This window comes from Athene cunicularia, assembly GCF_003259725.1.
Source record: "Athene cunicularia isolate RWA chromosome 1 unlocalized genomic scaffold, athCun1 chr1_part1, whole genome shotgun sequence".
Lineage (NCBI taxonomy): Eukaryota > Metazoa > Chordata > Aves > Strigiformes > Strigidae > Athene > Athene cunicularia.
The window spans coordinates 12,516,103-12,528,362 of NW_020799091.1; the positions used below are offsets into that span (position 1 = coordinate 12,516,103).

General features: G+C 34.7%; 1 protein-coding gene across 10 annotated transcripts in view; it reads left to right on the forward strand.

The window, feature by feature from the left end:
* Nucleotides 1–12,260, forward strand: part of CNTN5 (contactin 5) — a 673,480-nt gene that overhangs the window by 295,029 nt on the left and 366,191 nt on the right. For all 10 annotated transcript variants that reach the window (XM_026847687.1, XM_026847705.1, XM_026847677.1 and 7 more), the window contains one exon: nt 3,574–3,703. In XM_026847687.1, the coding sequence (XP_026703488.1) occupies nt 3,646–3,703 (58 nt within the window). In that variant the 5' untranslated portion in view covers nt 3,574–3,645. The remainder of the gene's footprint in view (nt 1–3,573; nt 3,704–12,260) is intronic.

Here is a 12,260-nt window from a genome sequence, read left to right on the forward strand (position 1 = left end):
GGGGGGGGATGAACAAATGGTAGACATTCCCTCCTTATTTTTAAAAAAACTAGAGCTTTGTTAAATCGTGCTATTACACAAAAGAAATCTATAGAACATATCTGGACAACTTCATTTTCTTTTCTTGCATTGAATTATCAATGAACATAACAAACTGTTCCAAACAAGCCAGTTGGACTTTTGTGAGGTCCAAATTTATATTTGGGGGGAAAAAAAAAAAAAAAAGATACTGTTCAGCTGAAAGTATTTTTAATTCCTTTTGAGCAACATCTTCAGCTGTATTCTTTTGCACTGCTAAGTGACTGTATATTCTGTTCTATATTCTTAGATTAAAATGTAAATGCTTGTTTTAAAAGATTCCTCATTCTGGGATGGAGATATTCAGGCCTGAAAAAAAAAAAAATCCAGGCAATTAACAAGATTTTCAAACCAAGAACACTAAATACTCCTTGTATATACACCCTTAAGCTACTCTAAGAATGAGCCATTTTTAAGAATAAGAACTTTCCTACAAGATTTAAGAGAATATTCATTAACTACAATAACATTCATTTTCTTTCTTTTATTTTTTCTTTTTTTCTATAAGCAAGAAAACAAGAAGATGCTTTTAATAGATTTAGTGCAGCTTTGGTCTTTTTGCTATAATCATAAAGGAAATCTTCAATCACCCAAGACTCTCTAAAAGTGAGATACTTGTCATCCAAAGATCAGCTGACAGCCATTAATAGTAAAGCTGGGAGTACATCCCTTCATTAAATAAATCTAGAGCAGAAATTGGACCATATGCCTATTTTTATTAAATATAATGTTTTCATGGTCTTGCCTTTATTATTTCCTAGAAAGCACCTTTGTGATTATCCCACATGCCATGTGGTAGTCCCATATATGCAATATCAATGTCTTTGTCAGACTGTGTGAACCGTACTCTTCCATTCTTAGATGTATGATCTCCATACCATGTTGTTATGCATTCCATTTGTCCATATAGCCAGGAAAGTGTTTGCCAGGTATCCCTGAAGAAACAGGTAAAGACGTGAGATTCTTTCATTATGATAATAATCAAGATTTCTAGATTTTTAAAACGGTATACAGGGACATGTTTTTCCCTTGTTTATTTTGTTAGTAATTCTCCTGCTGAGATAAGCCAACATATTTATACAACAAACACCCTAATAGGAAGGTCAGTGTCCAACATTCATCACTTAATTCAGAGCATCTCCCTGTCATTGCACTCTGCTTTTACATTTTAATATGCCTGTGTAACAGGAATGAGGTTTGTTTTACATTGATAGGGTCAGGTTATGTAAGTCACAGTTCAGGGTTGTTATATAAAAGTCGTTACAGCTATTCAGGTGTAGGCTCCTTATCTGGTACGAGTTGTCTTAACACTGTTGTCTTTACTAAAATTTCCATTCAAAAGACATCCTTTTTACCAGAGAGTTTAAATCATCATGTTTCATGAATGCAAAAGGTTTTTTCTGATGTTCCAGTCACTTGGCTTCAGTTATTTCTTATCCTGTTTCTGGTCTACCAGTCACAACCCTTAATATTATTTTTAATTGTCTGATCCAGTAGCACAATATTACCCAATACTAATAACAACAACAATCATACCCTTTAATGCTAGAAGCTTTGTATATTTTTCCATGTTTATGCAACAGAGAAATCGCCAAGTTATCATAATTTTTATGTTGCACCATTATAAAAGCAGCTAAAAAGAAATGAGGAAAAGAGAAAGAAGAGTAGAAAAGCTGAAGGTGGGGGAGGAAGCTGCGCTTTACCCTCTTTAATAGATATGGCCATAAGGGAAAAAAAATGAAATATTAATGAAAATACTTATTCCCAAAGGCCTGGACAGCAAAGAATGCTGAACAAGATAATTCACTAACCAAAGGAACATGGTGACTCAAAAGCAGGTTATCACTGAAGTGAAAAACAAAGGCAGATGACATTAATAATTAATTGAGGAGGTTTCCTGTGGAGGTTTAGATGAGCTACAAGCACTATATGTAAAGTCCCTTGACTACCAGATTGTTATATTCTCTTTCAGAGATGCTTATGTAAATGCATACACCCAATATTAAGCTTGCCTAGTCTGTTACCTGGAAGGAAGTACAATCCTAAATAGGAATTTTTTGTCGGTGTTGAAAACCATGCCTGCTGTGCTGTATAAATGAAAGCTGACAAGTTACACCTTGTTGCAGGAGTAACTACCAGCATCCTAAACAGATGTCATTTTGTGCTCACACTGTGTGTGTCTCTCTGTATGTTTGTGCATACATGTTTGTCCCTACGTATGATGGAAAGACTGCCAAAATAGGTTACAACTAGAGATGCCCAGAAAGCAGTTGAATTTGAATAATCCAGCAGGACCCTAATCTTACTTTATGATTTTTTAAAATTTTGTGTGTGTGTGTGTGTGTGTGTTGAGCTTTGCCTCTGCTGTCTTACTGTGAGTGTTCTAACATACAGGATAGGACCCCCTGAAACAAAAAGTGTGGCATGTAAGTAAACATTATAATCTGAAGGAGTCATATTATCCCCAAAAGGGCTTCGATAGGGGAACAAAGCAATTCTACTTTGTCTTACTATTCTGTCCTGTGAGATCGCTCTTGTACTTGTGATCCACAGTCTCTAGGTGTTGAAGATTCCTTGGGCTCCAAGAAGAGGATCTCAAAGCCTTCCTAAACAGATATAGGAAATGAACTTTATGTTTGCAGCTTAGTGTTTTCCAAGTCAAAGACCAGAAGTACACTCATGTCCATACATAACCAGCTGAAAGGTCTCATATTTTGGATTGAGTTTTCGGTCATTTGAGCACAAAATCTCTAAATTCCGGTTTAAGTTACTGGTATTGTTAAAGTGAGAGCTAAGAACACAGTGGTCAAAGCTGTAGTGTGTCAAGATGTATATATGAGTCACGGGACAGATAGGAAACAAAAATTTAAGGAGTGATAGAAGGAGGTAAGTATGAATAATCTGTACTGTATAAATGGTGGTTGTTTCAAATGTGTTGGAAGATTCCTTACACAAATAAACTGGGGAAAAAAAAAAAAAATGGAATCCATTTCAATCCCATTTACAAGTAGAAAAAAAAAATAATTTTCCTAGAGAAAATTATTATTTTGTTTTGGGCTTTTTAAAGTGTTTTATACCAAATGTCAACATACTGCTTTCAGGAAAAGAACAGATGTCAAGCTATATACTTTGAATATGTTTACTGTGAAAGATATGTGTACTATCTTCCATCTAAGTTTGGCTTTTTAGAAATTCAAAGCTTCAATACACGTCCAGCTTTAGGGTGGTATCCATGTGTATATATCTATATATCTATATATCTATATAGATCTATATCCAAAGCACTGCTACAGACATTTCATCTATTAACACAGGTTAACTACTGGAACAAGATCCCTTTGAGTATCTGTCAGGCTACCTGCCCTTGTGTATACACAGTTCTTTGGAAATAGACTTTCAACTGCATTAGGACCATCTTTGTCTTTTGAATTGTCTGTCATACTATTGCAAGATAATTTTAATTTTCCTAACAAAGACATGTCTTTGTCTCACTAGGCTAAGCTTTAATGAAGAAGCGTCAACGTTGCTAAAAACTGCACAAAGAGGGACTGAAGACCTTTGCGACCAATGATGTGGTTGTCATGGAAACTGTTTCTGTTTCTGTCACTCACTGGCTGTCTTTCAGGTAAATCAAAACAAAAACAAGAAAGCTCTGCTTATTGTTTTGAGGCTCTTAACCGCAAACAGAAATAGGAAGATGTAAAAGCATGCCAGAGAAGACCAACATCATTATTAAAACTATTTGCCAAAGTGGTGAAATTGTAAAAATGTATATATTATGAGATTTATAAGTGCTGTCTGTCTGCCTTTAATTTGTACATAAATCTGAATGATGTTTAAAAGAGGGGACAGCTACGTATTTCATTTGAAAAGACGATGACTACATCACTATTAAAAAAAAAAAAAAAAGGAAAATTATTAGTTAACACAATGCTTTCATAAAGATTAACTGCTGTGGAATGTTTCACTTGGGATCGTGTTCTGGTTTTGGAAACTAGTTATTAGGCTATTTTGATTTTTCTTAATTCTGTGTGTGTTTTATTGATCACTATGGGTTTTGTCCATGTAGACAGTATATTTCTTTTGCAGGTTTTTCTTTTGGCATTATCTTAGAGGTCTTTACCTTTGCAAGTAATAAAATCAGTTAATCAGTAATCATTTAGGCTTCTCACATGAGAATTTTTGTAATTTGATAGCATATTATCTCTAATTGATCTTTTTGGCTGCCCCATTTTCTTAATCCTGCCCCTTATACTGCCTGGTAACAGCTACTAAGCTACTCCTTTCTCAAATTCTTCCAAAACTGACTGGGTGTGTGTCATTGCAAGATGAAATTTAGTAAAAGTCAATGAAATAAAATATTTTAATTTGTTATAATGATATTGGGCACAGGAATTTAATAAAGGAAAGTGCCTGTGTATATCAGCATACATACTTTGGATGCATACATGAAACAGCCTGATCTGATCTGGTTTTCCTCATGTAGCTTCATTATCTTTTATTATCTAATTCCATTACTTTCGGACAGGAGGTGTTTTTTTCTTTTTTGGCTTGTATTGTCAGACACATCAATCTTGGTAACATCTGTATTTTGGTGATTCTAGTAGTAGTGTCTTACAACCACCATCTATTAATGTAATTTTGATTGTTTCGATATGAAAATTATATTTTTATTGTTACAATTTCCAACAATTTTGATGCAAAATTCAGAAGCGTCTCAAAAATTAAAATCTAGAATTTCTTTTTAAGAATTATATATTCTACCTTGCAAAATTTAAGAGCTTAAGTCAACATGTGACAGAAGGTGTAATTAATGCACCTGAGCCTGCAGTTGGTTTCACATAGCTAAAATCACTTTAGCCTGAACTGCTGTTAAACAGCTTACCTGTAAGTAGCAGTGTTTGCTCCAAATAGAGTAATTGAACTCTGTGCAACACAATAGCTTGTTGCAAAATTTCTGAGACACATTTCATATGCTGGCAATTCTGTATACTAAAATTACATATACAGGAATGAGTTTCAGATGTTAATCACAGCCATTGTTTAGGTACATATATTAAACCAACATCTTGCAAAGGCTTTAGAATATTAGCAGTGACTAATTCTAATAGAGCATTAAAATACATAACTACTTGGGAATTTAAGCTGGAAGTCAGTATTTACAGAAGTATTTTATGTAAATAACATAATACCCTGAAAACTCTTGCCAGTCATTCAACACTGTTTAAAATTAAGTGACTATTCCTCTTTTCTGTTAATTTGCTACTTATATCAGATGGTTTCTAAAGCATTCCTCTTGCACTTCATTTTGATTTGTGATTATTTAGGATTCTTAGAGGTCTCTTCTGTATTACAGGTGTAGATTTGGACTCCTGTAAGAAATAATTTTTAACTGCAGTACTTGTTTTCACATGCTGTTGAATATAAAGTGATAACACATTTTTTTCATACACAAGTATAATTTTCTAATAATTTCATTAATAATAATCATTCATTAGGTAATGTAACGCTATAAGAGCTGAAATTAACCAAAGAGAACAAAATTGGGTTCAAAGTTATTTTAATTAGATCATCAGTGTAACTGGTAATTTACTGTCTCCATACCTTTCACATTTGATTTCATCATTCTGCATTTGGAGCTGCTTTTATATTACAGCATTCACTAGAACTTGTTTACAACTGCAAATAGTTCCTACAGCTGATGCAATTCATGGCGGCCTAGTAAGTTAGAAGCCTGAATGCACTGTTCTTAACGTTAGAGCAGTAGATATCGATGCTGCTTCAGTAAGATAAAGTCCATTCAATTTCTGTTGTTTTGGGCTGTGTTAAAATTCAGTACTTATCCATTAAATCATCAGATCATGGGATCACTCTTAGCAGTAGCCAGTGTTTGGGAGAGAGTACTACATTTTTGTATTGATTTTGCAGTGGTGAGGGAAATCATCCAAGAAGAGAATAGATGACCTCTCTAGTTTGTGTCTATCTTTATATTATTTTTATTTTAAGGTGGACCCTGCTATTTTGCGTTTTGCTGATGCGCAAATGTATGCAAGTGTGCTTAAGCTATGCAAAAAAAAAACCTTTCAGGTGGAGAAAAATGTATTATTTTCTGAATACAAGACTGAGGACTGAATTGTGTCCCACGTTTATTTTAGTGTAAGCAAAAAGAAGTCTGGGACTACAGCTCAGTTACACATTTACATTCACAGAAATTTTACATTTACAAAATATTAATAATTAAGAGATGTAAAGAGGCTCTAAAGATTGATAATATGTTTCTTCATTTCTTATGGTTTGTTATTGCCTTTCAAGCCAAACTGGAGTTGAAGAAGAATTAAGCTGCCATTTTAGACCCGGGTTCTACCTCACTTCTGAACTGACAGTTGGAAAAAATACTTTTGGTTTTTTTGTTTGTTGAGGTTTTTTTCTTCATCCTGTGAGGATTTCCTGTAGGAAAAGACCTCAAGCTGTAAAGGAACAGGTTAACAAGTGGGAACACTTAGTCTGAAATTCAGAGGAGCCTTTCCTATCTGATTCTGTTATGATAATACCAAAAGCAAGTTCAGAGGTGGCTAGCTTAAATTTAAATCAAGTTCATCAGAATTAATCTGCTGGTAATTTTTTAACTTCCTTGAGATCTTATATAATTATAAATTATACTTTCAAGGCATTTTAACAGGTGTAATTGTGGTTTTTCAGTGGAAAACCATAGAATGATGTAGGCATGGCATCAGCAATTTTCTCTTCGGGATGATTTGGTCATCTGTGGGTTCGTCATGCGTAATCATGACCTTATGATTTGGACCACACTGTCCTGCGTACAATGGCACTGGGGCTATGTTCTCTGGGTTTTACTGTTCACTTTTGTGTGTATAGTAAATGCAATTGGCTCAGACCAGTAACAGCTACACAGAAAACCTTTTCTTTGTCTAGATCTGCTAAGGTTTTCTTGCACTGATTTCTCACAGAAGCTGGAATTTAATATTGCTCAAATATGTTGTTTCAAAACAACAGTCCCTAACTTTGGAATGAGACAAACAGGTATGTCTCTCTGTGTTTCAAGAAGAGGACAAATATTTTTAAAACAGAACAAAATCACATCAGGTTATCAGCTCTAGGTTAATAGAAAAAGTAAGACTGACATATTTGGAGATATAAGACTCTTGACAAAAGCCAATTTGAGAGCAGGGCTTCTGTCTTTTCTTTTCATAATTATTGCTGCTTGTGACAAGATATTTCAAAGTTTAATTATATGCTAAAGATTACATAATAGAGTGAATAACATTTATCGTGTTCAGATTCTGTTTTAATCTAACGTATATCCCTTATACCTTTTTGTTCCCCTGCCCATTTATCTAATTATTCTATGTTATTATCTCCTGCATGTTAGTCGGGTCAAAGCAAGTCTCATATTCTCTGTAAGACTTTATAATCATGGCATCAATAAAATTATGGTTATAATGAAAGTAGCAAGGCTTTGCAAGATAGAGGCAGTATCTCTGAGACCCAGTTGTCACTGCTTATAGCACCAAGTGGGTAAATACTTGTCCTTAAACCTCAGCTCTATGTACTGTTCATTTCTTTTCATATCAAACATTCTCACTACCAAGCAAAAACTCCCTAAATAGTGATTTTTTTCTCTGTATCCCTCAGTATGGTGCTCAAAATTAAAAACAGCATGACTTTTTCTGAACAGTTGCTTTCTAGAATATGATATGAATGGACACTTACAAAAAAATGCTCTTAAGTAAGAGACCATACGTGGAACAAACAGAAGTGTCCTGTGTAGTTTTGACCTACAGCTGGCAGCGATCTGAGGTGCTTCCTGTCTTTTATTATGCCCATTGCTCTCCATCTGGCTACTTGGAGGCTTTTAGGAATTGTCTCTATCATCTGCACTTATCAGCTTCCAAACCTGCTCAATATGTGACTTTGAGAATTCCAGCAGCCACTGCCAGGATTAAAATTCATGGCCTTAAGGTTCATAAACTCATTAACCAAACCATATAAAATATACATACCACTCTGAGTGCCAGGACTCTCTCATTTTTATTCCTCCCCCTTTTAGACAATGTCCTTCCTCCATCAGAATGGACAGTATGTGAAAGGTTGCTTCTCTGCCAAATGAATGATAAACATATGTATGGCCAGTGTTTATCATTGATAAGCCAGCCCTGCACTGATCACAATATAGCAAATACTATGCAATGTTGTCACCTTTGATAGCTGGGCATAAAAGCTTGGATACAGAGTTCTAGAAAAGTGCTAGTGCCTGGGGACGTTTGTTCTGTCTTCCAAGTAAAATGGAAAAGTCAGAACACACTTAACCCGTCTACTGCCCATCCTGAAATACTGAGTTTGCAGACAATGCAAAGCAAGAGATGAACAATTTGTCACAGTACTGAAATTCAAGGTAGACTGCTACCCACATTCTCACTCCTAGATTCTGTATTTAATTGAATTGGGCAGGAAAGCACTTATCTGCTGAATGTTGCACTTTGTATAATTCTTAATTCAAAAGAAGAATGGAAAGGTAAAAATTATTTACTAGTGCTAGAATCCTGAAGTGTATTTAATGTTAAACAATATCAGGAGTGTTAAAAACTGAAAAAGTGGTCATGAAAAGAGACTCTGAGTATGCACATAAGAAAGTATTTTTATGAGAAACCCTTCTGCTTGCTTGCACATGTGGATTTTTTTTTTTTTTTATTTTTATGTGTTTAAGAATTTCTGGAATAAATTATTATTTTTTTTTTTATACCTAGATGAGGCTATGTAATGACATACTCATATGTGGATATGTGGTGCTTCAACTTGCATGATACAAAATGCTAGGCAACCACCAGATGCCTTTCATTTAGCATGGAAGTAATTGATGTGCCAAGCCTTTTCGGAGCTAAGACCATAGTAAAACTGAGCAATAATGAGAATCAGAACAAAAACATTGTTATGTATACACAAATTAAACTAATGATTGATATTTCATGACATAACAGTAGTAACACATCCAATAATATCACTGGCCTGCTAGAATATATTTTAATTACCTACGTAGCTATACTTCTCAGTTTAATACTCGTAGGTTTGTTCCTTAAAAAGTTCCTGCCTCCTAACAAGCTCTTATTCATGCAATCAATTGGCTATCAAACTGGTACTTAAATTATTAGCTCCAGTTTGGAACTCGGATGACAAACCTTTCTCCAGAAAAAAATTGTGAAACCCACTGAAAAATAGATTCCAGTCATTCTATTGTAACCATCAGTCTTGAGATCAGTCTTTACCTGCACACCTATCCTCATTTTTGTGTTTCCTCTTATTTGGTGGATGTCTTAATGTGACAAACTGCTTAGAGTCAGCCTATTGCAATCTGATGTTTTAAAAATATTTTCTATTGCATTAGATGTGATACTAAATTACATGGTTTTTACTGATTTATGCAAAAATGTAATGAAGCAATATTTTTGTGTTAAGATAATGATTTTAACTTTCCGTCTGGCAGTTTACACAGAAATTTCTTTTGGTTTCAAGATCACACAATAGGATAATGGCTCTACCAATTCTCTTCATATTCTTTGAATCACATTGGAGATGACATGCTGTTGGGATCAAGTCCTGATGCTGTACTCCTGGAGTCTCATCTTGACCTGGAGTCAAAATGTCAATCAGTATTACCAGTTTATAATTTAGATTAAAATGTTTGTTCATCCTTCTCCATCTTTCTGGTTAACGTATTAGAGGCTAAATCTCTTTTAACTTCAAAACTCAATAGAAGCGGAGGATGCTTAATGTCTATAGCACTGGTATAACCTAGTATTTATATCAGAAAACAATAAGCAGTAAGTCATTCTGTTTTGCTTGATGTTTTGCCTGATTTTTTTCTCTTAGACATTTCAGACTGCCTGTTTACTTTTATGGGCTAATAGCAACATAATGGGCTATCAGGAAAACAATCGTAATAAAGCTATAAAAACCTCTTTTTAAAGTCCTGTTAGTAGGGAGAAGTCTGCTGTTAAAAAGTTGTCACAGAGCCAGATAAAACAGCAACCATGCAGGCCTAGATTCATCTCATTTAACTTGAATTTTAAACTGAAATGTCTGAATTAGGGAATAATTGCTCTCGCTCCCTATATAGTCAATGAACAGAGACAGTCACTTGTAGAAGGTAGCTAAACGCATCTGAATCTGAATTACCTTCTGGAATTAGGCACTAAACCAGACTAATTTCTAACATTAAGGATATGAAGTTAGATCTCTTTCAAGTTTTTTTGGGTGTTTAAGAAACATAGAAAGAAAACATTTTTCTGAACAGATATTAAATACTCATAATGACGGAAGATATGAAAAAATAAATATTTTGTCCCAAGGTAGTATAATACACTCTACCTACAAAACTATCCCCAAATAGCAGTGAAAGCTCTGACTCAGGAGAAATGAACAGTTTTGAGTGTTGGGTCAGCCAGAGTCAGCCCAGACTATGGACGGGTAAACTATGAATGCTATTTCATCTGGCTGCCACCTCATCCTGGCTGTGGGACGGCTCAACATCGTCTGGCACATGTTAGGAGAAATGCTTCTGTCATGGGGTGCCAGGAAAAGATCTCTTGACACCCAAGCAACTTCCTAGTTTCAAGTGTCTTTAGCAGTAACAGAAGGTGGTGAATTACATTATTTGCTCCTGAGCATATTCAGGAACTTCATCCTTACATTCAGAACCTCCAGTTAGGTACCATATGCAACAAGGAATCTCTATCCTTTCACTAAAAGAGACTCACAGAGTTAATACTTAACAGAGCACTTCAGTTACTAGGACAGTCAATCTGTTCTGTTTGATAAATGTTGCTTTTTTTTTTTTTTTTACCCCAAAGTAATGTTGAAACTTGTAGCCACAGTAAACAAGGTCATACATAGTCTGTGTAAAGACTAACTTAGAATAATCATTAAAACAAACCGCCAAACCTGCCTCTCAGCTACCATGGAAAATGTTTACTATCAGCCAAAATTTCAGCTGAACAGGACTGTGGAGGACAGCCTTTCAGCTCTATGCAGCACAGTAAAAAATGGCATCTGCCAACTAAAGGCAGCACTCAGGATCCACTGGTTCAAATCATAAAGCCTGTTTCCTACCGCCAGCAAGAAAGATGTTCAAAGTACTTCTTAGTACTTTCACCAGATATTCAGTGTCTTAGTTTTGTAACTACTGCAGTGGGTGACACCAGAAGTCCTCATCTCCAGGAACATCTGCTGCTTTCATCCGTACTACGGGTAATTCAGCAGTTGTGCAACGCATTGCAAGAGTAAGAAGGTTTTTGTAGGAATATTTGTAATAACTTTGCTGGCAAAAGGAATTCATTCTATGAAATGACTATCATTTTCTCAAAGTGTGCTTCTAGATGACCACTTCTCATGATTGGAAGTAATAAAAACAATAACTCTGGGTCTCAACAAGCAGTGGAGTCTGTTTTCCTTTTCTTCTAGGGCCAGACATGTACAAGGCATAGTTAGATCATAATGTAGAACAGTTTCCAGTTTCAGTGCAGTACTAACAGTGTAACAAATACATAAAATAAGTCATTAACTTAATTTCAAAAAGTCGTTAGAGGATAGAACAATGATTCTTAAGCATTGGCCTGGACTTTTTTAATAAAAATGCAATACAAAAGGCAGTGAAACCTTTGAAATGATGACAAATTCAACTTTGAAATTAGATACAGTTTTTTAGTAATAAGGTTTAAACAATATCAGAACTACTATTACTAGGAGAGCTGACGGGTATGACAATGCTTCAAGTTGGAAAGCAAAATTAAATATCTTTAAAAGTTAAATGTTTTATCAAGTTTCTAATACAAATTTTATGAAGAATGTGAGTGAATGTGTATGTATATGTGCTTGTGTTGGAATAAAATAATACTGGATTACCTTCTAAATAATTTTGAATTGAATTTATTTGTTTAAGCCTTCCCACAGAGCACCTTCCTCAGTTTTCTGGCCTCACCTTGACTTAGTATCATCACAGGGTCTTCATCAAAACATTTTTGATACTACTACCTTGCAAAATCTACCTAAAACACATTTTAATTAAGAAAAGCAAGTACATATCTAATTACTGGCTTTAGGCCATTTTTTGAATTAGTTATATCACTTTATGTATATAAAATAACCAACTCATATATATATATATATAT